The following is a 23,986-nucleotide window of genomic DNA, read 5'->3' as shown; positions in this document are numbered from 1 at the left end:
TGATCGTCTAATCACTATTTCATTTTGTCTACAGTCGATAACCATTTCAAGCTGATTATACCTTTCATAAATAGTACGATGTTCTCACTAGCGTACATTAGGTTTCCTGACTTGAATTCTTTTCAAGATACAGCTGTTAAGAAATCTTTGAACCAACAAATTCATATCAATGTCCATTTCATTATGTCTTACAAATATAAACTTATGGAAACATAGACTTCACTATTGTATTTTTCGTAAAATTCTAGCCCAATCTGATATATTACATGATTCACTTCATATTTTAAAAAGTAGAGCGAGATATAAGACGGCCGACTTCAAGATAGCGGCCATGATAAGCATACACTCAAATAGATGTCTACTTCCTCCCGGTGTCGGTTAATGTGTTTTTGTTTTTCATCCTTTTACCTGTTTTATAAATAAAATGACATTTTCAAACTTGAAACGCATTGTTATGGATTCTGATCAATCAGGTTTTTGGCCACTCGGCCCAGAGTTGGACTAAGAAGCTGTCGGGGGCGCAGACCTTAACTCATTAGGAGGGCGCATTGCCCCTAACATAGAGATATTACATATTCGTATTCTATGTAGATTAACTGGCTTATCAACAGTAGTATATAAAGTCCTAATACAAAAATATCCTCGCAGACCATTTAAACGCTCAAAATGTAAGTTTCAAAACCATATAATTGTATTCGTTACATTCAATAAAAATCTACAGCAAACATAAAGTAAGGATCTTGGAGGTCAAGGGGTCTGACTGACTTTTGAAATAAAGTTTATTTATGCCCCAGGAAGTGGACTCTTTACAGTGAAATATATAAACTGGGAGGTGAACCACGACGCTATCCACTAATCGGTAGAGCGATGTGGTCCACCACCTTCTAGTTTGTATATTGTGCTGCGGAGAGTTCTTTTCTAAACATAAATAAACCTTATTGGAAGAGTCATGTACAACTTAGATCCCTTGTATTCTGGGACCGTCAATTGAGCTGTCTGAAATCAGTGAACTAAATGCATTTTCATGCTATCAGCAACCACGAGTATCAACTATGCAGTTTTTCATGATTTGTGATAAATTAACATTTTTGGAGACAGTAGTGGATAAAATCACATGAAAAGGTGATGTAAAAATGTGGTAATCTACCTTTTTTGTGGCACCTGACATACTTTTTTTAAAATTATTATTGCATGTAGTTGTTGACAGCTCAAAAATGCAGTTACAGTAGTTCTCTTTGGTTTCAGACAGCTTAATTACTCGTAATGCAATGCTATATTATACATATACATAGCATTCAACTTCCATCGCTTTGATCTGTTTACATGACAAGCAACAAGGACATTCTTACCTTACATCAAGAGTTTTCAATTCTGCACTGTCATGACAGAGTTTGTTAATTATGCCATTATTATTCACTTTACTTAGTATATCCCTTTCACAACCGAAACATGAGTTTCAGAAACGTTATGGAAAACACAAGGTCTCAGAGACCCATGAGTCAATTCTGTATTATATTTACTTTGAAATGTATTTAAGATTTTTTATATACATGGTATACGAAAGTATAAAGTAAAAGAGCCAAATAAACTTAAAATTTCACAAGCAACACGAGGTGTCAACATTGTGTTTTAAAATTTACCACTGGGTCTCAGAGACTCATGTTTCGGTTAAAGTGTTAACAGAAACGATTAAAGGTTGTCTTGAGCGAGATTCGCCCTTAGCCTAGATTTGATAACCTTGAGTTTGGAAAACGCTCGTTCACAACTTGCTTGTGTAAGAGGTATCGTAAGAAAGAATTTGTACATTGTAAAGAGTTCTGTATAACATAAGGAACACAAGTGATATTTATATATAATTTTGAATGCATTGCCATCCATTGTGACTGCAAAATCTCTATTAAACTTTTGAAATGAAATGAACGTGACATTGTTTTTTTATTTGACGTCCCAGGATTTGTTCTTAGGAAAAGGGTGATTAATGAAAGGGAGTGATATGAAGTTAAATTTTGTGTGCTCTCTCACCGGAAATCGGGCTCGAGAGTATGTACTACACAGGCACACGCGGTAACCACTCGACCAGCAGGGAAAGCGTATATTGGTTCTATAGACCTTGGTGGAAGTTAGTTGTAAACCTACGGCCCCGCAAAATGTTCCAAATCGAGCCCCGCACTACCTAAGATCGGCCCTGCTTACACTCTTACTTATGACTAAAAGATTCTGTTCTGTACCAGTGGAAGGGAAGGAAACAGGGTGAAGTCTGAAACCTCTGTGTAGATTACATGCTTTGCACACATGGAAGGAAAGGAAGGACTTATTCTTCTGCTAGATTCAAATTGTTTCAAGGTCAAGAGAAGTAACGATATCTATTGTTCGCCTAGAGGAGAGAAAATCTGGTAGTAGATATACGAAGGATTGTTCGTTTTGCAACGCTCATGTGCAAAATTATTATGACGGAAACAAAATATTTTACTTAATATACTTTACGATTTTAGAGCGAAACTGTAAACATAAAATTATATTGTCTCTATTAGGCTGGTACGAATGAAATGTCCGTTCCAGGTTTCACTATTGCTCAGCCAACGAGTGAATTCCATGGCGAAAAAACTCTGCGATGCAGAGAAGTTCTCAACCGCACATTGCACCACTTACTCATCAGGAAAGGTCGTCTCTCCCCAGAAGTGATCGAGATTTCAGAAGAGATAGCAGTCGGTAAGTGAGATATCAGGGAATTCTGTGGGGAAGGGAGTGTTTCATATTGCAACCTGTGGCGAATCTGCACCGTCCTTTGCACGACGTGTAGGTTAGCAGTGTCGTGTAACATGGGGACACCCTTGCTGGACCCTTAGGGACAAGTGTACAGTGTATTTCATGGATTTCAGGACTGTGATTTGCAATGATTTTACCTTACCTCAGAAACACACGATGGATCACTTACATCACAGACTACCATATCAGTAATAATACTTCCTGTGAGTGAAGAAGTAGTCTAGAAAACGTTCCTCACGTTGGACGTTGCTCGCAGTCCAACCATTGTCCTTACCTTTTATGATTATCATAGTACATCCACTTTATATCTGAAATAACAATCCGATGCACGAAACTTTCCCGGTTATGCCTTATACTCAGAGTATTGCATACCTCCAGACGGCGATTTTTATTGACCCGTGAGTCCAACTTTTTCACCTTACCGATTGCAGAATCCGCCGAACTACAAAAGTATGATATATGCCTAACTCGTCTGCAATGGTATGAACACCTTTCCAAAGGTTCGCTTCCATGCTGTTTCTGACATCCGAACATGATGTTGGTCGGTGCCCACAGAGCTCATTAGGAAATGCTGTGTCACTGGAACGAAATTTAACAAAACCTCAGCGAATGGTGAGTTTTCGTCACTGCTGCTCCAAATACACTGTTTATGTTTTTTGTAGCTTGTGCTATGTCGAATAGCCCAGTTTGAATTCATAAAGGAAATTCACTCGCAAATATGTTTTCTTCACGGTACACTTTGATACGATTCTGTCTGATCTGTTCGCACTGCCTTCTGACTGAGTACACCAGCCTGTTTGCTGGATATATATTGCTTGTGAAGTGAGTAAGGCACATAACTTAGTCCATTTCTGTGTTGTGTTGCTGAAATGAACTTCCCACCAGACGTTAAAGAGGATATTTCATTTGCACCAACCTAATGCTAGACTAAAAAATCAGAATTACCGTGGATTTGAATCCACTGTCAAGCAGAGTAATTTTAGGCAAAAATACTCACGAAGAGTTCAGCACATTCGGTCGCGTCTAGACTTGCAAAACTGCACGCATATCTTGGAACATTCTCGTGGATATATGGCTAACAAACGTGTCTCCGGCCCGGAATACTAGGGTTCAATTCCCGGTAGAAGCACGTGTAATTCAGATTCTACGTTAAGCAGTAGGTCAATGTCTCGGCGCTGACAATGAACGAACGAATAAATTACTCATTTTCTTTAGAAACGATCGAAATCAAATACGTACCTGAATTTCAAGTTATCACGAAAGTATTATTTTGTTCCTATTTTACAAGTTAATATATATAATAAATATACGAGATATCGAGCTAGTTAACATTTCTCGAACAAAAAATCGAACACTGGGCATGTGGGCGTGAGTCCCATACGGACCTAACGATCCACAGAACAACATATAGCAGAGCTCGTGTACTCTGTATGTGACTAATAGCCGTAAGTTCCAAATTTTGAAAGAAGTAGTTTTATTTTCTTCTTTTTATTAAGTTTTATGATATTTCTCTAGTGTCTTGTGTGGACTGGAATGAGAAAGATAACAAATTTATCGATTTTGTTACGGATTGAGCTTCTAAAGCCTCTAAAACACTTAATTCCGCAAGGTGGTAGAAAGGTACACGTACCCATTTCATTCTCGTAACAAAAGGCAAAAGATACTACTCTGCGAAAAGCGTGCACTTTTTATTGTTAAAGATAATACATATTAACACTGTTGTCTGCTATCTTGATGGTTTCTGTACTAGCCCGTGAGAAGTGATGCGCCTATTAGTAATAGAACTAGTTACTTAGTACTGCGTGTAATACGGTCACTCTGGCATACATATTTATATCTGTAAAATTAAAAGGCCCGGTTTCACTTGAATACTGCTCGTACATTACCCGCTCTCTTCATATCTCTGCACAAGCACTTCAACCTATATAACCCACTAGTTATTGCTTACATCTTCCAACAACTACATAAGTCATACATGTAACGTATTAACTATGCACGTAAACTCTCTCGTATCTTTACATTGTTAATAAAAAACATTAGAAAGTACACCCTGTCTTCCATTATTTTCATATATGATAACTATACCTTGTACCTAATTATGCTTATGATATATGAACACCTACAACTCAGAAACCTTTTAAAAACTCCTACATTATGTTCAGAACTTCTGATTTTGTCTTATTTCTTCCTATACAATCATACGAGTTCTGTCCAAAAGTATCGGGATTGAATTTACTAGTCAAGAAGAAGGGTGGTCTCAATGGGCAGAGACGTTGATGGAAGGTGTCAGATATACGACGCGATCCGTCTCAGTTGCCTCTGAGCCTCTGCAGTGTGTGGATCGCGTCCTTAGCGAGAAGTTCTCTGTGGTGTCGTCCGGAATCAATTTGTCAAAAGATGCAGATAGACAAAAGCGTGTTCCAAACTGATTCCAAATGTTTTGTCCGGATAGCAGAAGGACCCATGCGTCGATTAGTCACGAACTGTTGGAACGTGTAAAGTCTGAGCCTGATTTTTTGGGCAACGTGATAATCTGGCGATGTTTAACACGGAAACGCTACCTCAGTTTCCCTACAGTTCAGACCTGGAAGCATCGGACTTCTTTCTCTTCCCTCAGATAACACGGAGCTTGAAAGGACATCATTCTGCGGCGGTGAAAAGAGTGCAAACAACTTTGACATGGTGTCTGAAGAAGATTCCGGTGTTGCAGACACCCACGGGGCACATCAAGCATGACAGAAGAATTGACAACGGTGTATTGACGCACAAGGATATTCTAAAGAATTTTAACCAATTATACGTATACCTGCAATAACGTTTTTTAATGTGATCCCGATACTCTTTGGGATGATCCTGTAGAAGAAGTGGACATAGAAAATATTGCCATATTTATTATGTGCAATGATATCAAGTAGTAGTTCTAAAATTTCACAAAAAGTATCTTTACAATCGTAACACAGCGTTTATGTCTTTGTTGAGTACGCTTAAACACTATTTTAATGTGGTGTCGAAGAAAGGAGAAACAAGTGAAATAAAACTTACCTCCCAGTAGTATCTCAACTGTGCTAACCAATCAAAATCATTTTCAGATTGCACGTTTTTGTGTACTAATGAATCTGCTACATCTCTAGCATGCACATCCAACACAATCATTGCTCCTAAAAGTAAGAACCATGATAACACAAATTTAAATTTGCGTAACAATTTATAACTTTTGCACAGCATTTTCTTCAGCGGAGGAAAATAAGTTCTTATTATTACTATTACCATTACAGCTTAGTGTTTTAAGTGCACATTCAAAATAATAATAAACATTTATTTACCCACAAATAAGTACAAGTATAATAATGAAAAACACATATTTATCTTGATTCACCCTTGTACCTTCTAAATTAATAGATATAAAACTTTAAGATTTCGTACCATGCAAATATCAAGAGAAGACATTGTTTGAAATATCTTACAAAACCACCAGAACAACAGTACTGTCAACTGTACATAATGAAATGTATTTTCAAATGACACTACATCAAGTTATTACATATTTGAAGTTTACACGTAAAATAGAAGCATATAACATCAAACTTATTTTTCAGTATTACAAATTACAGGGTGTCCAATATACAATGCAACCCGGAGTTTGGGATAGTACAACTTTTGAACCTGAAGCGATACACAAATAATGGTTATATCAAAATGAAGCTTTGTTCATGCGTATATTTTTAAACTACGAAGCAACGATTGAAGTACACTAGGAACCACACAGTGTTGCCACATGTAACCGAAGGTGTAAATCAATTTTTTTGCAACACATGTAAATTGACTCATAACTCATCCGTCTAGATGTTCTATCGCTAATTTTCAGTTTGTTTAGTTGGAGTAGCTAGGAAACTATGGAGCAGAAAAAAGAATTTTTCACTTTCACCGATAACTAATCGGGTGAGGCCTCTAAAAGGAGGAACTAGGGAAATCGTATTTATCATAAATTAACACTCTGAATTGGCAACATTCCTGATATTTATAGGTCTATATAGGTCTGATTCACCGTTTGACCCTGAGGTACCCATTCAGTCATGACGATACCCCTGATATCGAAAAAAAAAAAAAAAAAAACTATGAGCATTGCCTTCACTTTCGACTTGCTCATTCGTGCTCTTTTCATTCTTGGTGATGTGGAGTCTTCCAGTGCATGGATTGACGCTTAGTTTCAGGGTCATAGTGGAAAATCCATGTTTCATCACATGTGATGACACGTGTTAGCAAGTCTGGTTCTGCTTTGAGTCGTTCCATGACGTCACAGCAAATGGTCTTTCGGTTGTTGTTTTTTTTCTGAGAGGTTTTTCGGGACAATTTTTGCACAAACTTTTGTCATGTTTAAATTGTCATGCAAAATTTGTCTTAGTGTTTCTTTGTTAATGTTCGTCATGTCTGCGATCATCCGAATGCTCAGACATCTGTCTTTCCACACAAGTTCATTAATTTTTTGAACACTTTTGTCCGTTCTTGAACTCAAAGGGCGGCCGGGTCGTTTATCATCCTCAACCTTCTCCTTACCTTCTGAAAATCGTTTGTGCCACTCGAAAACTCGCGCACGTGACATAGCATTATCACCGTACACATTTTTTAACATTGCACAACATTCCGTCTTTTTTTATTATTATTATTTATTTATTTTTATTTTTTTTATTTTTTTTTTTATTTCACCAGAAATTTGATGTTAATGCGCTGCTCAACTTTACTGTTCACCATGATTCCGGCACTACTACAGAGCACTGTCCTCTTCATGCAAGCCTAAAAACCAAAACAAAAGAAAAAAAACTTTCAGAATCACGAAACAAACAACGGCTACTCATGAAGGTTCAAAATCAACAACACATCATTAGGTACCTCCCCACGATCCTGCGCGACAGGAGGTGGGCAGTCTCGTTATTTAATTGCCACACCTCGTAGCTTTTCTTTTTGAAGCCTTCTCTCCATTATGGATACTACAAGATACACACACAAGTGCGAATAAAGAACTCGAAAAGGGAACGGGGGAGGGGGAGATAGACCCACGATTGCTGAATGATAGAGCACTCATATCTGATGCGAGGTCCCTGGTTCGATTCTAGACCATATGAGTTTGTGGTTGACAACATCGTATCCATGAGTTATCTCGGAGTTGCCTCGTTTCCTCCAACATTATCATTCCACCATTTCTTTCATAATCATTCAGTTCATTAATCCTCAGTCTCCTTCATCCTACGAGTTATAACCGTGTAACATTAAACTAGAAATTTATTTCATTTGATCTTTCTAAAACGATGGGTGTACTTTTTAAAAACCATGGTTGTACCTTGAAAACGTAAATAAATATATAATCAACAATCATCATCAAGTAACACTATAAAACAAAGTCAAAAATAACACAAAACTAACCTAAACTGATTCTAGTTTGCTTGCTGAGTTTCCCGCGCACTAGCTCCACAATGTTTAGGATCTGTTCGTGGCACTGACGCACATAGGCTGCTACTTGATCCAAGCCTCCAGAAATCGCCTTATGAACATCAGCCGTCCAGAAGCACTGAGAAACGGCCAAGATGGCTTGACCTGGCCACTCAACAGCCCATTCATGTCTCGGTTTTGTTGGGTAAAAACCCAAACTTTCAAAGATGATCTGAAAATTAACCATATTTGCATTATTTAACAGCAATGGCAAAAGTGTCAACGTTAAAACCTTTACAGTGTATAAGGCACATATTAAATACTACAAAAGAAAATATCAAACATAGAAACAAACAACACATGTATTTTAAATCGTCATAACTAACTACAGAAAAGAATGCGTAAAAAGAAAGAAAGGATCGTCTAAAATCGTTAATTGTTATTGAAATATGACAAAAATTTGCACATCAAGTAAATAAAATAGGATAGCACAAAATGCCCATTTATTTTTGTACATAAGGTATGCACCTAACTAACGTGCAACTAACTAATCTAATAAAGCTTCCTATGTATTGACTATTTCAACTTTTTCAACCAGAAACAGAGAATAATTTAGAATGTTAACAGATAAAATACGAAATTAGATTATCAGCTATTCAAAACAGATTGAGTATTAAATCTTATATTGAAAAGTAAAGAACAGAGATAGAGATTTGATGGAAATATTTTATTGACATACTGAATCCTATTAAATTACAATGAAGTATTATACTTAATAAATGGAAGGAGTATATCTAATGAAGCACATTAGTTGTTGGAGCTTTATCTATATTTATTTTTCTCAATACCTGACATATTTAAAACATATTAGTCCGCATGGTTCATTTTTTCTGTTTGATACTTAAGATAAGCACAAAATCTATCGAACCACATATAAACAATATATCATATCATGACTTTGAGAAATCGTTCTACAGTTATAAACCATAACTATTATGAAACATATTTATTATTTACTATTTATGTTGCAACTTTGATGCTAATACAATATTACTTCAAATTCATGGTGCCTTTGAATATAACGCACACCTTACTTATTGCTTCAGTTTTTAGTTTCCCAAATTGTGCAATAAAAAATAATGCATAGTTGAATGGAACAGCTATATCCGTCCGTCCTCTGCTTGTCGACAGCAAAAATCGTAAGAGGTAGCAAGATTTTTTTTTTTTTTTTTTTTAATATGGGTTCAATGTTCCAAGAATGAGTTCGCCCTTAACTTTGTATTAAAATCGGAAGTGATCGAAATTTTCAGTTTCAACATTGATCACCATAGAGCAAAATAGGTCGTAGATAACGAGAAGCTGTTTCCTTAACATAGATTCAATGTTTGCAAGAATAGTTTTCACCTTTGCCCATTCATCTTCTCTTTTACCCTTTAATTAAAACCGCAAATGACACATTTACCTCTTCCGTCTTCAATATTGAGCTTCAATAGTTTTAAATTATATCGCAGATTCATAATATGAAACGCAACATTTTTTTTTTTTTTAAGGAAAAATAAATACTTCTAAGACAAGGCACAGAAATGTACATAATACTGAATGATGCTACCGCTACACCATTTTGAACGAGTGACATATATATTTCTGTTCAGTTTTTTCTTCAATGTCACCACCGGTACTTTCACTATCGCTAGAAATATCTGATATAGGGTTGAGATCGTAGAGAACAGATATAAGTGTAAATTACCTAAGAAAATACTTACTAATGGAAATGAATAAATACATCACTCAACATTACTTAATACCGAGGTACTTTTACACATATATATTTGAATCTAAGAGGCTATAGAATCCAAGGCACGCCTTAATATTTAATCATACAAAACTCGAAAAATGGTGCAATTTAAATTTCTAAAAATACAATATATTACATACACTTGGTCGTTTTTCATAGTTCAATAACATGTAATTGAATCGTTAGTTGTTTCAACCACTCCAGTACCGTTTAAAGATTTTGAAAATCATAATACTTTTCACAGTTTTAAACCTTTTTACTATGACCGTCAACACGACCATAACACCGCACTTATTGGACAAACTGTATATTTTCTCCAATTTTTAGTCAACATGCAAAATTATTATTTTATTCATGTGAACGGAAAAGTTATTTTCTTGCTTTGCTCTAAACGCTTTCGAGATGGTGAGAAACTACGTTCTTTCTTTGTATGCAAGTGTTCTCTAGACCTACTGGCATCTTCAATAATACAAAGAAATCATTCTTTACTGAACCAAATGCTTATCTCATTAGCAGAGTCCTTCGGAAGAGCGAACTTTTTTTCTTTTCTTGAATGAAGTTAGCAACTCACGATTTTGGCTACTAAGATTATTTTGTATATACTTTTCATATGAATGATTATCAACGCTTTGGAATCTTTTTAGATACAAAATTGCAGGCAGGTGCACATCGACTGTTGCAGTCCGACACACCGACGCTTTGTTATCTCGACTACTGTGGGAACTGTGCTCGTAGTCTGTATGAATTGCAGACAGAATGGTCAATCTCCACAATTGTCAATTTTTTTTTATTATTATTATTAAACTATTTCGTATTGAACTATTATGTAAAGAATCTATCAGCTATACACTGAATTCTTAAAGTTGGTCTTCAACACTCACTTAACTGCAATTTCTAATTCTTTGTTCTCACGAAATTAATAGATGTGTTGCCAGAACTACTGAATATAGCACAACTATATTTGCATCAAGTATGAATATATAGACTTCTGTAATTCTCATACTAAATCTTAAAAGACACTGCCAACCAGAGACATGGTGACGGGATTTTACTGGGTGTTGGCAGAAGCAAGGAGTTCGCGCTTGGTGTTAAGCGAGTGAGACACGAAAAGCCTACGTTGAACGAGCTTACTTATGTTCTATATGTAAATGACTACAAATAAGTATTAAGATTTTTGTGTGATTATAGCTATAGCCTCGACAGGATAAGGGCACAAAATGTTCCTTATATAATTCTGTAAGTGTGTCATTCTTGGAGCTACAAAACCTCATTGGAAACTAGTGCTCTACCCAATCCCCATACTCATTGCCCCTGTTTCGCAGTGAAGGACCAACTCCGACGTAGATAGTGATTTAGTGAATGTGATAATAGGAATAACCAGAAGGGCTATATTTTCAGTGTTTTCATTTGCCATATATATATCCTTTCTTTTACTACATATTCAGTCATTAAATTCGTTCAAGGTAATTTTCTCCTTTTCTATTTGTGTGTGTGCGAATATTTATGGAGTCATCAGCTTGTCAGTCGTATATACGCTAGTGTGTGTACAAAAGTAAATACAGTTAAACCTGAATTTCCGAACCGCTCAGACTACCTATGTCATATCACTTATTTTTATTTTATCATTGCTAATTTGCGCTTGAACAGGACACGAGCTCTGAACCAGGTTGTTATCAACTGTTTCTTTAGGGATTCTCCTATAAGCCAGTGCCCAGGGAGACGGTAGGTAGCACTACATTTCATTTGTTATTTTTTCTCCATATTTGTAACGTTACGCACTTTGAGATTGGCTATAATACGTTCATGTAATATGATTGTTTTAACTACTTATAAATCCATATACTCTAAAAGAATTCAAAATCTTTTCACAATTCCTGTTTTAATCTTGACTAAGTATATTGCACAATACATAACTTCATTGCTATAAAATCACTTTAAACTTAAAAGCAAAATGACGGTAGAAATAACTCTGAAATGATTTTTTTTAAAAAAAGTCTTGCAAAATCTTTAGTTTCATTGCCACACTGGACAAATTAAGTAGCATCAATCGACCATTATTAATATTCAATATTCAATTAGAGTTTAAATACAAGAGTAAGTCACACTTTTCCAATATCTCAGTCACTTACTTGCTTTATATGTCGAATTACAATGAAAGTAACCTAGCACTCAAACTAGAAGACATGGTGTTACACCCTCTAAAACCATCTTTCGGTCAGTTCTTTGATCCCACAAGGATATCTTTCTTGTCCTTAAAGACGAAAAACTCATGCAGTGTAGCTTCCATTTTCTCTTGACTGATGAGATATTGTGAGCGCAGAAGCAAGCCAATGATCAGAACACATAATAATTTAAATGTGCTAAGTTCAGACTATATGTTAGTGTGATATGAGTTCAATTTCTTTGTCCTCGAGTTTTCTTCCGGGTCGTTCAAGAAATATGAGGTTTTTTAGTTGTTTTGCTGCAAAAGGATTCACGTACTCACCAGCGCAGGATATTTTGGCACACAATATCATGCATCCAGCTACAATTGCTCCGAGTACAAGTTTGCATTGATGGTTTGACGGTAGGAACGAACTTACAGTGAATTTTCCCTTCATACTTCCACCAATCGTCGAACAATGTTAAAAACGATAGTGGTCGGTGACAAGTTTCGGTGCCTGGCCATTGTTTAACCACTGCTTATACGCATTAGATTTCGGAAAAATAATTCCTTTTCGTCGCGTGTTGTTATTGTCTTCAGGAAACACAGATTAAGTGGGTTTTCCAGTCCGTTTCTGTGTTCGAGATGGTGTCAATTTGTGAGCCACAGTTCGGCAGCTCTGGATCCTTTTGCCAAAGTGAAGAAGACGAACCCCATCGGACTGTAAGATATCCAGCTTGCTTGATAACATCCGCGTTCTAGCTACTTCTATGGACTGGCACACGAAGATAGGCTCTTACATGCTAAGCAAAATTTTTGATGGGTCTAGTTGCTGTGCTGTGATGCACTGCTCCTTCATCTTTTGACAACTGTTCACAAACAGTTTAGTGCACTATCTATACCCGTGCTAGTGAAGCACCTTTAATGGCTAAAATTGCTTCAGTCATGTGATGCATGTACATAAATATTACAAACCTCCCAACACATCCTTGTATAGAAAGCAAAAAAACGTTTTAAAACCTGAGTACATACCGCTCGAATACTTTTCTTCATATCAACTTCCAGCTCGACCAACCATTTCTCGACTTGTCCGCGAGCTTTAGAAGTAGATATTACATCTACTAACTTAATTACTTCACCTTGAGCTGAGATTATGTGTGTCACATCAAGTTCTTCGGTGAATTCTAACGTAGAGATTCCTTCAAAACATTTTTTCAGATGAGGTTGAACCCTAGTTGAGAAAAGAACATACTATTAACTCGTGTAAATATTCAAGAAATAAGAAGGATTTTTAATAAATAGGAACTATAATTCAACTAACAGTTTTATTCAGCAACATGGTATTGTATACGCAAGACAAAGAAGTGGTTTATCCCTACCAGTCTAGTAATCAGATTTTTCTTCCTGATTGCTACATTGCAGAAGTTAAAAAAAAAAAAAAAAAAAAAAAATGTCAAATTTGTTAAATGAAAACAAGTAGAGCTTTCAATCAAGCATGATTCTAACCCATATAGTGTATAGCAGGCCGAAGGCTACACGACCGAACTAGGACATGACAAGGAAACGGTTGTGTTCCATGTCACATAGGAACATGACAAGGAAATGAAATAACTACCAATATATAGCACAACTAAGGGTTAATACAAGTGAGCTTTTCATATCTTCATTAAGCCTTATTAAACATGAATTTGATCCACGCTGAATTAAATTTGGTCTAAAATATGATTATTTAGATGGCGATTATATACCTAGGTAGTTTGTTTATTATAACTTCATAAACAGCTTTACCTACCTTTAATAGCTTTCCAAATTATGCTGATTTTCCTCATTTTTGAAGGATTATATTTTAAGAAAAAAGCAATCAATGTTTGTCCTTTCGAAAACGGATAGGAAACACAGCTATCAAGACTTTTACGAAAACAGAAAACCGTAAGTCATTCGTGACAAACAAAAACAAGCAAGCAAATATTTAAGAGTAACTAACATTTTCAAAAATAGTTTCTAAGAATCTAGACAAGGACAAATAAGGGATTTTCCATCATACGAACACTTGGATAAAACAACTCTCAAGATAAGCACAAATTCTCATAAGAAACACCAAATCAGGCGCCTAACCACGGACTACGAGCATGATGATCTCAGCAGCAAACCAGCTTTGGAACTTCATTTCTACATGTGAATCGGACAAAGCCAATCCTTTATGGTAAACAGATCTCATGGCAATTCAATGTGCTTCTTGGATGAGTCTCATCGATGACAGGCTTAACATTCACATTACACAGTTATATATATAGCATTACAATAGCCACAAGCATCGGAATTGAGTGGGTTCATTTCATTTTGTTTAATGAAATGCACATGAAAAAAACTTCGCAAGATGGATACCGCATTTACTCACTCCAGAACAAGAAAAAGTCGTGTTCTGAGGAAATATTGGCCAAGCTGCGATTAAACTGCTTCCGCACCCTATTAACCATATCTAGCTTCCTCAGATTATTATCTATTCTCAAAGCTCAAAACTTTTCTGATAGGACAAAAATTTGAGTCAAATCAAGAGGTCAAATAGGAAATAAACGAGTATTCTGAAAGAATCGAAGAAACTCATTTTCGCGAAGGAATTGCTCAATTAGAGAAACGAGGCAAGCGCGTTAAACTTCGGGGAGGGGGACTACCGAAAAATAAAGTACGTTAAAGGACTCAAATTTTCTTTAATATCGAACCACATTATTTTTCAAACCACACTCGTACATGACTTTATATTCTTTTTGATGTTTAAATAATATGCTATTCATTACAAGCAGTAGAGCTATGTTACTGTCTACAGTTCTTTGTTGTTGAAATAATATTCTCCTGGAAATGGTACTACCGAGACTTACAAATCATTTATTGTAACAATTCAGTGTGAAATGTTACCTATTAAAATATATAATTCAATAGTATTAAATATTGCAACCAACTATTATAAAAATGGCTGAAAACCATAACGGTATCAGTGCATAAATTTTGTTTCAAAGAAAAAAGGTTTAAAGTTAACTGATTTTATAAGTTCCTTAAGAAATGTGACATTATAAACAAATATATAAACAAACAAATATGTATCTGGCAAATAGCATTATTCTGTTTGAATCTCTTTACCACATCAACTTTCTTGAGTGTAGTTATTATTTATGAACTTATTTCAATTTTGACCAAAATGCTGCATATACCGTGATTCTCAGCCATTCATATATACAATATACCAACAATGTATCAAAATCAATTTATTTAGAGTTCATTCGTCTCTAAATTATTTAGAGCGTCTTTGGTGCGGGAGACCTGTGTTCGATTCTCGGTAGGAGCTCATATGGTTTGGACCCCATGTTACGTTGTAGGTTCATATTTCATATAGACTTGCTTTTCAACGGGAGCTAAACTCTAATCATTCAAACCAAGTCAAATTATTATATGATAATATTCCTGTCTCTTTTCGAGTAAAATACACTCAGACTTTCTATAGTCGAGCATCTGAAAGGGATTTAACACCGAAAGTGTAATGCAAATTGATTTTTGATTGTTGTTGGGACACCTAGTAGATAAAAAAAAAAAAAACTATGTTGTCATGTTCCTAGTAGGTGCACTAGTCGGGGGAGGAAGGGTTTGCGCGCAGGGACTGTTTACTAAATCGCCTCTATCAGTGGAATGGTTAGAATTCGATTTTTTAAAATTACATAGTAAGTAATTGTTCACTGAGTCTAATATCGCATCTCTACCCAAATGGAGGAAATTATATTTTTGTTTGTAAAAATACATTATTAATTTTTTTAATTGCGTCTCTAAATAATTATATTTAATATCAATGCTTTATCTTATATGTTTAGTACTAGTAATGAAATAACATATTCATTTGCAATAAATTGTTCAAAAGGTACCACACTTGATATTTGTATTAGCTAGCTAACTAGCTAGCTATTGGCACTTACTCTATATATTTCCCAATTGCAGATATGTAATTGAAAGACTACTAAGTATGGGTAATTCTAAGTAATGAGAATATCTATTTGTGTTGTTATTGCATCTTTTAGTAAAGCATTTTACTCCTGTTATCTTCCGTGAACAAGTTTTCAGGGGAAAACCGAAAGCTTAGAAATACAAGGAATTCTTAGTTATCAGAATTTAAAGTAAACGAGATGATTTAGATTTTTGAGTTCAGCGTCCCTTTCAGCACTGAGATTTTATGAGTTGACGTATAGCTTAACGGGGATCCGAACCACAAGAGCTCCCGCTGAAAATTAAACCCGAGTCTCCCACGCCCAAGGCACTGTTCAATGAGATGGTTGTTAAACTCTCTGAGTGTGTTAGCATATTGTCTTAATTTCACAATTGCAAAAAGTACAATATGACACCAAATTTATATATACGAAAACTAATAATCATATAAAATCTAATGAAGCTGCAGAGCAACAATCATGCTATATTGCTATAAATAGCAAATCAACAAATATAAAAATTCCTTCGACGAACTTTTATTTAAGATTTAAAAATGCAATTAGTCAAATACATCAAAGAAAAGCATAAAGGAACCACATATATATTTACTACGACTCGAAATGCATACAGAGATGACCCCTGATTAAATTTAATAGGGGAAAAGACCCTGACTATTGGTGTAACGAGGCAATTGATAACATCGATCACATTGTATTCCAATATAATCTGATAAAGATATACAGAAATACTAACAGAAATATTACAATAAACATCTTGAAAGAGTCCTCTTTTGATCAGACATATTCTGGCATTAAACAAAGACTAAACAAATAAAAATTGATTATGTATTTACATCTCAATTATATACTATTGTAAAATATACATAACTTGGATTGAATATTATAAAACTATCGTAAGAATAAGAAGAAGAAAGAGGAGGGAGGAAAAGAAGAAGAAATGAATGATACTGTAATAAGAGCGGTGATAAAAAACACACGACAAACAACAGGATATCAAGACGAAACAAGAAAAGAAAAATATAGCACAGAAGAAAGAAAAAGAACAATACTACAGTCATTGACAATGCAGCAACGGTCTGCGTCAAGATAAGCGTCCTTCAGATTTAAAAAGAAATTTAATGAATTTTTTTTAGTTTAACGTCCCACGATTATGTCCTTTATGCTGGAGACTGGTGATTCATGAAAGTGAAGTTAATTTTACTGTGTTCTCTCACTAGGAATCGAACCCAGAACACACACTAGACCAGCAGAAAGAGCGCTTCAAATTTCAAGCCAATGGAAGGAATGAACCGATGTCCATCATTGAGGACATAGAGATCAAATTAATTTTATTACATTCAATATTGCCTCTCTCCCTGACACCACACACATTCAGTACCATAATTTTGGTGTTTTTACTTATTTAATAAGTCCTTCTTTTTAGAATACGACAATTGAAGGGAAGGGGAAAAAACAAGGAATGTCCATGTACACTCATGTCCAAAATTATTGTCGCATGTCTATAAATGTTTTTGTACGAATAAAATTTGATAACGAATTCGCCCGGTACTTCTTATAATGTTAATATGTGTATAATCGGCAAAGACACGTATGTGACAAATTTCATGTCAAAAGAGCAGTAAATAAGAACAATAAAACAAAAATAGAGTTTTCTTGTCCATTCAGCAACATTTCATTTTACTCATTATAATTTTCGTATTTACAGTTCTTTTCCTATGAAATTTATCACAAATATACATTTCCCGATTATACACATAGTATCAGTATTAAAAGTACCCTGCAAAGTCATTATCAAATAATATTCTTATAAGAAGACAATTATAAATATGTGACAATAATTTTGGAGATGAGTGTATGTGCTTTATCGGGTGCTTTGTCCTATCTGATGGTGACTCTTGGTACTATTTGACTGTGTATGCCATGCATGCGTAGATGTAGAAATCACCATGTAAAAAGAGCAAAAGATTTAACTAACCCTATTCTTTTTTACGCGTTTTTCAATATTAAAACACCGTTTTCTCGAAAATGCAGTTTTGTGACATTCCTTGTTTTTTCCCCTTACCCTTCAATTAGGAGGTTTTGGGGGAGCACGGTGGCTCAATGGTTAAGCGCTTACCTCTGGTATATGGGGTTCTTGGTTCGATATCGAGCCAAGTAAGTTTGTGGTGGAAAACATCGTGTCCGTGGATTTTCATGGGGTACTCCTGTTTCCTTCCACATTATCATTCCATTAATTATTCCATCATCATTCACTTGCCTTGATCTCCCTTAGCTTAACAGTATAATCGTAGGACGTTATACTGTAAGATTTCAATTAGGAGGTTTTGCTTTCTTCTTTCTTTTATGAGAATTTTTAGTCATTAAATTAATAGTTTATAGTAGTTATAGTTTTTCCCTCCCTAGATAAGCATGCGCGTATGTAATGGTTTAATATAGAATTATATATATACGATGCACAAAGACCTCGAAACGAAACTCCAGTCACTTACCGTGTTGGATCTTTGGTTTCTGATAAAATTTCCAAAATTTCGTCATTGGACAGGAAGAAAAATCTTGGGAAGAACAAACGTTTCTTCTCCAAGTAGCTATTCAGACCATGTTGTACTAATTCCAACAAATCTCTTGATTTTTTGAGTCTTTCCAACATTTTTTCTATTTTCACTACAGACAAAACTTTAGGATCAGCTGCAACAACTTTCATAATGTCTTTCCACATTTTATCTACAGCTCCAAATCGACGGCCTTCCTCTGGCATTTGACTCTGAATATCAGGAGATGAAAAAATTGGCTCTAAATATAGCCAAGTTGCTTGCACTTTCAGCCATTCATCCAATATTTCCTGCAGAAGAACAAGTTTGAACTCCCATTCACTAAAATAAGAAACGAGATTAATGTTAGTAAACATTATAAACATCACAGCAGCAAAATTGAATATATAGGACAGAATTCACACTAAGCATTACTTTTAAAGTAATATTGGAAATTTGCTCGACGTCAGTGGAATTTGTGACTAGAAATTAATCATCGGCAACTAAATAAAAGATGCTATGTCGCCCAATCTACGTAGTTCTATCTTTTCTGTTTCAAAACTGTATTGTTGTCAATATCGATATTAATACAGATCAATTATTCAAATGGCTTATTGGCCATTGAGCAGTTTTTTGAGTCCCATTTATGTTTGTGGGTCATCAGGGGTGGATTCACGGAAGGAGTTCCCTGGGTCCGGACCTTCCCTAAAAGTTCCCAACTCAACATACATTTGTACACTTTCTCAATAAAACTATACTAATTTAACAGGGAAATGATTGATGTACCATGAAAAATTGATCCTATATTTCATCTGTATTCTTTCTCTTATAAAAATAATCTATCTGGTTCTATTGTTTTTTCTGAAAATAAAGGTGGATATTTTACAATTACTTATCGTCTTTTCGGGCGCAGAGTAATACTCGTTCAATACTACATAGATGTAGTGGCTTGTAGTATTGGACCCTCCTTCCCCAAACTTGGACCCCTTCCAACAAAAATTTCTGGGTGCGCGCCTGGTTGTCATAGTTATATTCACAATGAAAACTATGATATTAAATGTGTGTAGTGATGTGAATCATGTATCACTCACAAGTTAACAAAGAAAGAAATTAAGAATGATTGACAAAATCTGGTACTCAATTGTTAAATGTTAACGTTGTTTGTATCTCAACACTGATGATATATATATATATATATAAACCATTTTTATTTTTCATTCAATGTTTGCTTTGTAATATTTTATTTTATTTCTTTTTTAATTGCACCTAAACATCCAGTTTACGCAATTATAAATTATAAGTGGCATTTGACGACCAACGTACATATTTGATTTCCCTTTTCTAAAAATCTCAGAACTAATTTCAAGCACCCCCAATTCCTATAATTCCAAAACTTCTTTCATCTAGCTCTGATAGAGAGTGCTTCCTTTGATATTACGAAGATAGGTTAAAAAAAATACTCGCCTTACTTGTTTGAAAAAAGGTTTAATAAAGGGAGAATTCTTCATGGTTTGCGTCTTTACAATATGGTCATCCAGCAGAAGTTGGATTTCATCAACTGAAGATAAAACGAAGGTACCTGAATCTCTGAGGAGAAAAATGAAAAAAAAATGTAACTAAGATTCAAGCTGTACAACATATTCACGTGATATAAGTACAAAACAGTTTTACCACTACATCTGACCAATTCTTGTAACTTCATGGTGTGTATAAACAGGAGGGGTACTTCATTCTTTAATTTTCTTACCAAGAATAGCTTCAATACTTACATATCAATTTATATGTAACTGTTACATCTCTACTCCAGAAACATACAGCAATAATTTTATTCAGTATTTTGTTTAAGTAATTTCCCATTTATGACAAAAATATCTAAAATAATATCTAGAAACGCAGAGATTAATAAAGAAGGATGAATGCTCCACTATTTCATATTCATTAATATATATGTTACTCAAAATGTTCTGATTTAAAACGTTTAACTTAACAAAACAGTATATTATGAAAAAAAGTATGCTAGTCATTGCTGATCCATATTTATACAACGATAAATATGGATAATGAAAAATTATTATCCATAATGAAAATTAATAATAATAATAATAATAATAATAATAATAATAATAATAATAATAATAATAATAATAATAATAATAATAATAATAATAATAATAATAATAATAATAATAATAATAATAATAATTATTATTATTATTATTATTATTATTATTATTATTATTATTATTATTATTATTATTATTATTATTATTATTATTATTATTATTATTATTATTATTATTATTATTATTATTATTATTATTATACGAGAGTATTTTTCTTACAGGCTACCTGTCACAGAAGCGCAGTTTGTTAACCACACCTGAGCTTACCAAGACACGAGAAAAAACTCAGTGCTCAAACAATCACTTGACAACAGAAGTGGCCAAATTGAGACGGGTTCGAATCCCTCTCCTCTCAGGAATGCATGCCCACTTTTGGTCTCATCTCCCTACGATCTTGCCTTAGTATTTTTAGTATAACAAATAAGTTGTTAAATGTAAACCTATCCTGTTTCAGATAGAAGTCCGTGCCGTAAAGAAAAATGGTGTTCTAATTTACGAAGGCCACAAAGAGCTTATATATAAAGTAGGTAATAAAGAAGTAATGGATGTTTCATTGTTCTTTGACAGCTAAATACGAAGTTCGATATGTTTAAATTTGCTTAATACTACTATACAATCGCATATGATTTAATAAGTATTGCAAAAACTTTTATAACTAAATATGAACTACGTGCAACTATTGTTATGGTTTTTAACACTATGAGTAGTTTAATTGAAAGTTTTCTTTTCTTTTCTTTTTTCTTTTTAAAAAAAAAGCCTGTTTACACCTATCTTTTTAAGATTGGTTAGACACAACTTATTATTTACACTTCTGTTTATATTTACGTATTATTGTACTTTTTCCACGAATGTCATCCCATCTACACCTCTGTGTTATGAATCTACATCCGCTGATGATACAGGTTTACTTTAGAGGTCATATGAATATTTTAAGATGCTGTGCAACTATCTACACGGTAACATTTCCAGTAGTGATGTGTGAAATTCTCCCTCCCCCGTCCTTGAAAAATCAGAAACGAACTACCTTGTCGAAATGTTTGAAAATGAACCCTGAAAAGAAACTTTCTCTTAGCTAGACATTATAAACATGTTGTTCATCATAAACATAAAACAGTCAGAAGAAATGGTAAAAATAAATAAAGAAAAAAAAATTTAAAAAGATTGTACATAATAATTTCACGTCACTTTCAGGATATCTATTTTGAGTCATTGTTTACGGCAAATGTCCAATACGGCAAGCAACACCTTTGATCACAGATTATGGGAGCAGCCAGCCCACCTCCCAGAAATACCTTTTGTCACTCCTTACAGTCCATTGTTTAACGAAAACCGGAACCATGTACTGGATTTGAACTACTCTGAAACTTTCACGATTTTTCCACTTAGATTACACGACATTTTTACTTAGAAAAATGAAATACTGGAAAGCGACATGAATAGACGTCTGGCCTCAAGGAGATTGGCTGCTAAAAGATCTCTAAGCAACAAAAGTATATCTGACAGTGAGATTGGACCAATCTGCTTTACAATGAAGAACTTCATAGAAATGTCTCTCCCAATTATAAGATGACATCGAAAACGTCAGACTGACAAAGAAGGATCCACCATTAAAGTTGCAGAATATTAAAGAATAAGTAAAAAAAAAAAATTGAGAATATGACGGAATGCTAACTTAAAAACAAAAAAGTGAAATTTTGATTTAAAAAAAAACAAAAAAAAAAAAACATCCAAACTGCACAACTACAATTCGTGCACAAAATTCATACAGGAAAACCACACAAAATTTTAAAAATTATTGATATAATGAACTTGTCACCTAAAATCCCACGAATTAACTTAAATATGAACATTTTAATAGTGTCGGGATGAATACATTTAAAATACATAGTTTTCATGTAGTAACATGAAATATTCGTAGTTTCAATATTTTAAAGTTCATCCATAACCAACAATAGCAAAAGAAATAATAAGTTTTAAAAAACAATTAAGCATATTAAATTTCACACTATGTATTAATAGTTAGAACCCATATTACAAACATCGTAATTTCGTAACAAAAGATCATACGACAGTAAACAGGTTAATGTAATATCGTAAAATGAGTAGTTAAACTAAACTTTTGTTTTAAGAAATGCAATGTTTTTTTTTTTTTATATAAATGCATTCATAGTTCTTGTTTTGTTTGTTTGTGTGTAATTTTTTTTTTTTTTTTTTTTGTTTGAAGTACATTTCTCGATTTTTAATGTTTAACCATTTTGAACCTGATTTTATTTTAATTGTTAACAAAAATACTTCTGTATTTCAAAGATTCAAAACGAAAATCGTCAGACACCAAGTTATGTTATTACCAGTACAATATAGTATCTATCCAAATGTTCTAAAGGTTTCCAACTACAGCATAGCATTATAAAAATAAGAAATAACACAATAAACTTCATGTGTATTGAAATGGACACAGAGAATAAGAGTTAACCAGGGTTCCCACTCTCTTTCCCCCCGCAAAAAAAAATTCCAGGACGTTTCCAGGACAAATCATCAATTTTCCAGGACTTCGACACAGGAAGGTATAACAGGATTGCAACTGTAGTTTCAAAACTCACAACAGTGAAATGAAAAGTACAGTAGCTTTTTCTTTTTTTCAACTCCCCTGTTTTTGGTGGCCTCCAACCCAATAAACCCACATTCAGAACATGCATTTTCATTCTTTCTACATGACATTTTAATAGTGCACCGAACAAATTTACCAACAAAAATCTATTTTTCGTACATGGCATCTTCACTGTGTGACAGTGTGACAGATATAGTTAAAGGGAAACAAGTTTTTCAACTGAGTATAGCGTTGAGTGATTTCTTCCTTAACAAACCTGCTCATGGATAGCATTTGGCTTTGTCAATAAAGTAAAGCAAGATTTCTGCTCTGCTTCATGTGCAAGCTGGCTTGCTTCAGTCTCCAAAGCTTCACTTGTTTCCATTAATTTTCTTTTCTTTCTCTGCAGTTGCTGTACATTTTCACCTATTTTTTTCCTCTTGTTTTATGACCTTCACAAGTAGCATTAATATGAAATTTTACTGAAGAGTAAGTACTGTTGCGAAAATAGACTGATTATGGAAGATTGATACTGGTACATAAAGCACAGTTTTTGGAGGATGGTGCTAGTGAAGCCAGTATCCAAGAATGGGTTGACAGACTAGTAGGCGAAAGAAGAAAGAAGTTATTTCAG

General features: G+C 34.3%; 1 protein-coding gene across 4 annotated transcripts in view; it reads right to left on the bottom strand.

The window, feature by feature from the left end:
• The window catches only part of Dhc36C (Dynein heavy chain at 36C), a 365,150-nt gene that overhangs the window by 271,078 nt on the left and 70,086 nt on the right, over positions 1 to 23,986 (bottom strand). For all 4 annotated transcript variants that reach the window (XR_014128870.1, XR_014128871.1, XM_081743777.1 and 1 more), the window contains 5 exons: positions 20,107 to 20,229; positions 18,604 to 18,984; positions 13,161 to 13,359; positions 8,185 to 8,422; positions 5,809 to 5,924 (listed from right to left, as the gene is read on the bottom strand). Coding sequence is in view for 2 of the 4 variants with exons in the window: in XM_081743777.1 (XP_081599903.1) it covers positions 5,809 to 5,924; positions 8,185 to 8,422; positions 13,161 to 13,359; positions 18,604 to 18,984; positions 20,107 to 20,229 (1,057 nt within the window). In the remaining 2 variants the exon portion in view is untranslated. The remainder of the gene's footprint in view (positions 1 to 5,808; positions 5,925 to 8,184; positions 8,423 to 13,160; positions 13,360 to 18,603; positions 18,985 to 20,106; positions 20,230 to 23,986) is intronic.

This window comes from Thermobia domestica, chromosome 2 (assembly GCF_964235325.1).
Source record: "Thermobia domestica chromosome 2, izTheDome1.hap1.1, whole genome shotgun sequence".
NCBI lineage: Eukaryota > Metazoa > Arthropoda > Insecta > Zygentoma > Lepismatidae > Thermobia > Thermobia domestica.
Note: the sequence above shows the minus strand (reverse complement) of the source record. Positions and strands in the feature narration are given on the sequence as shown.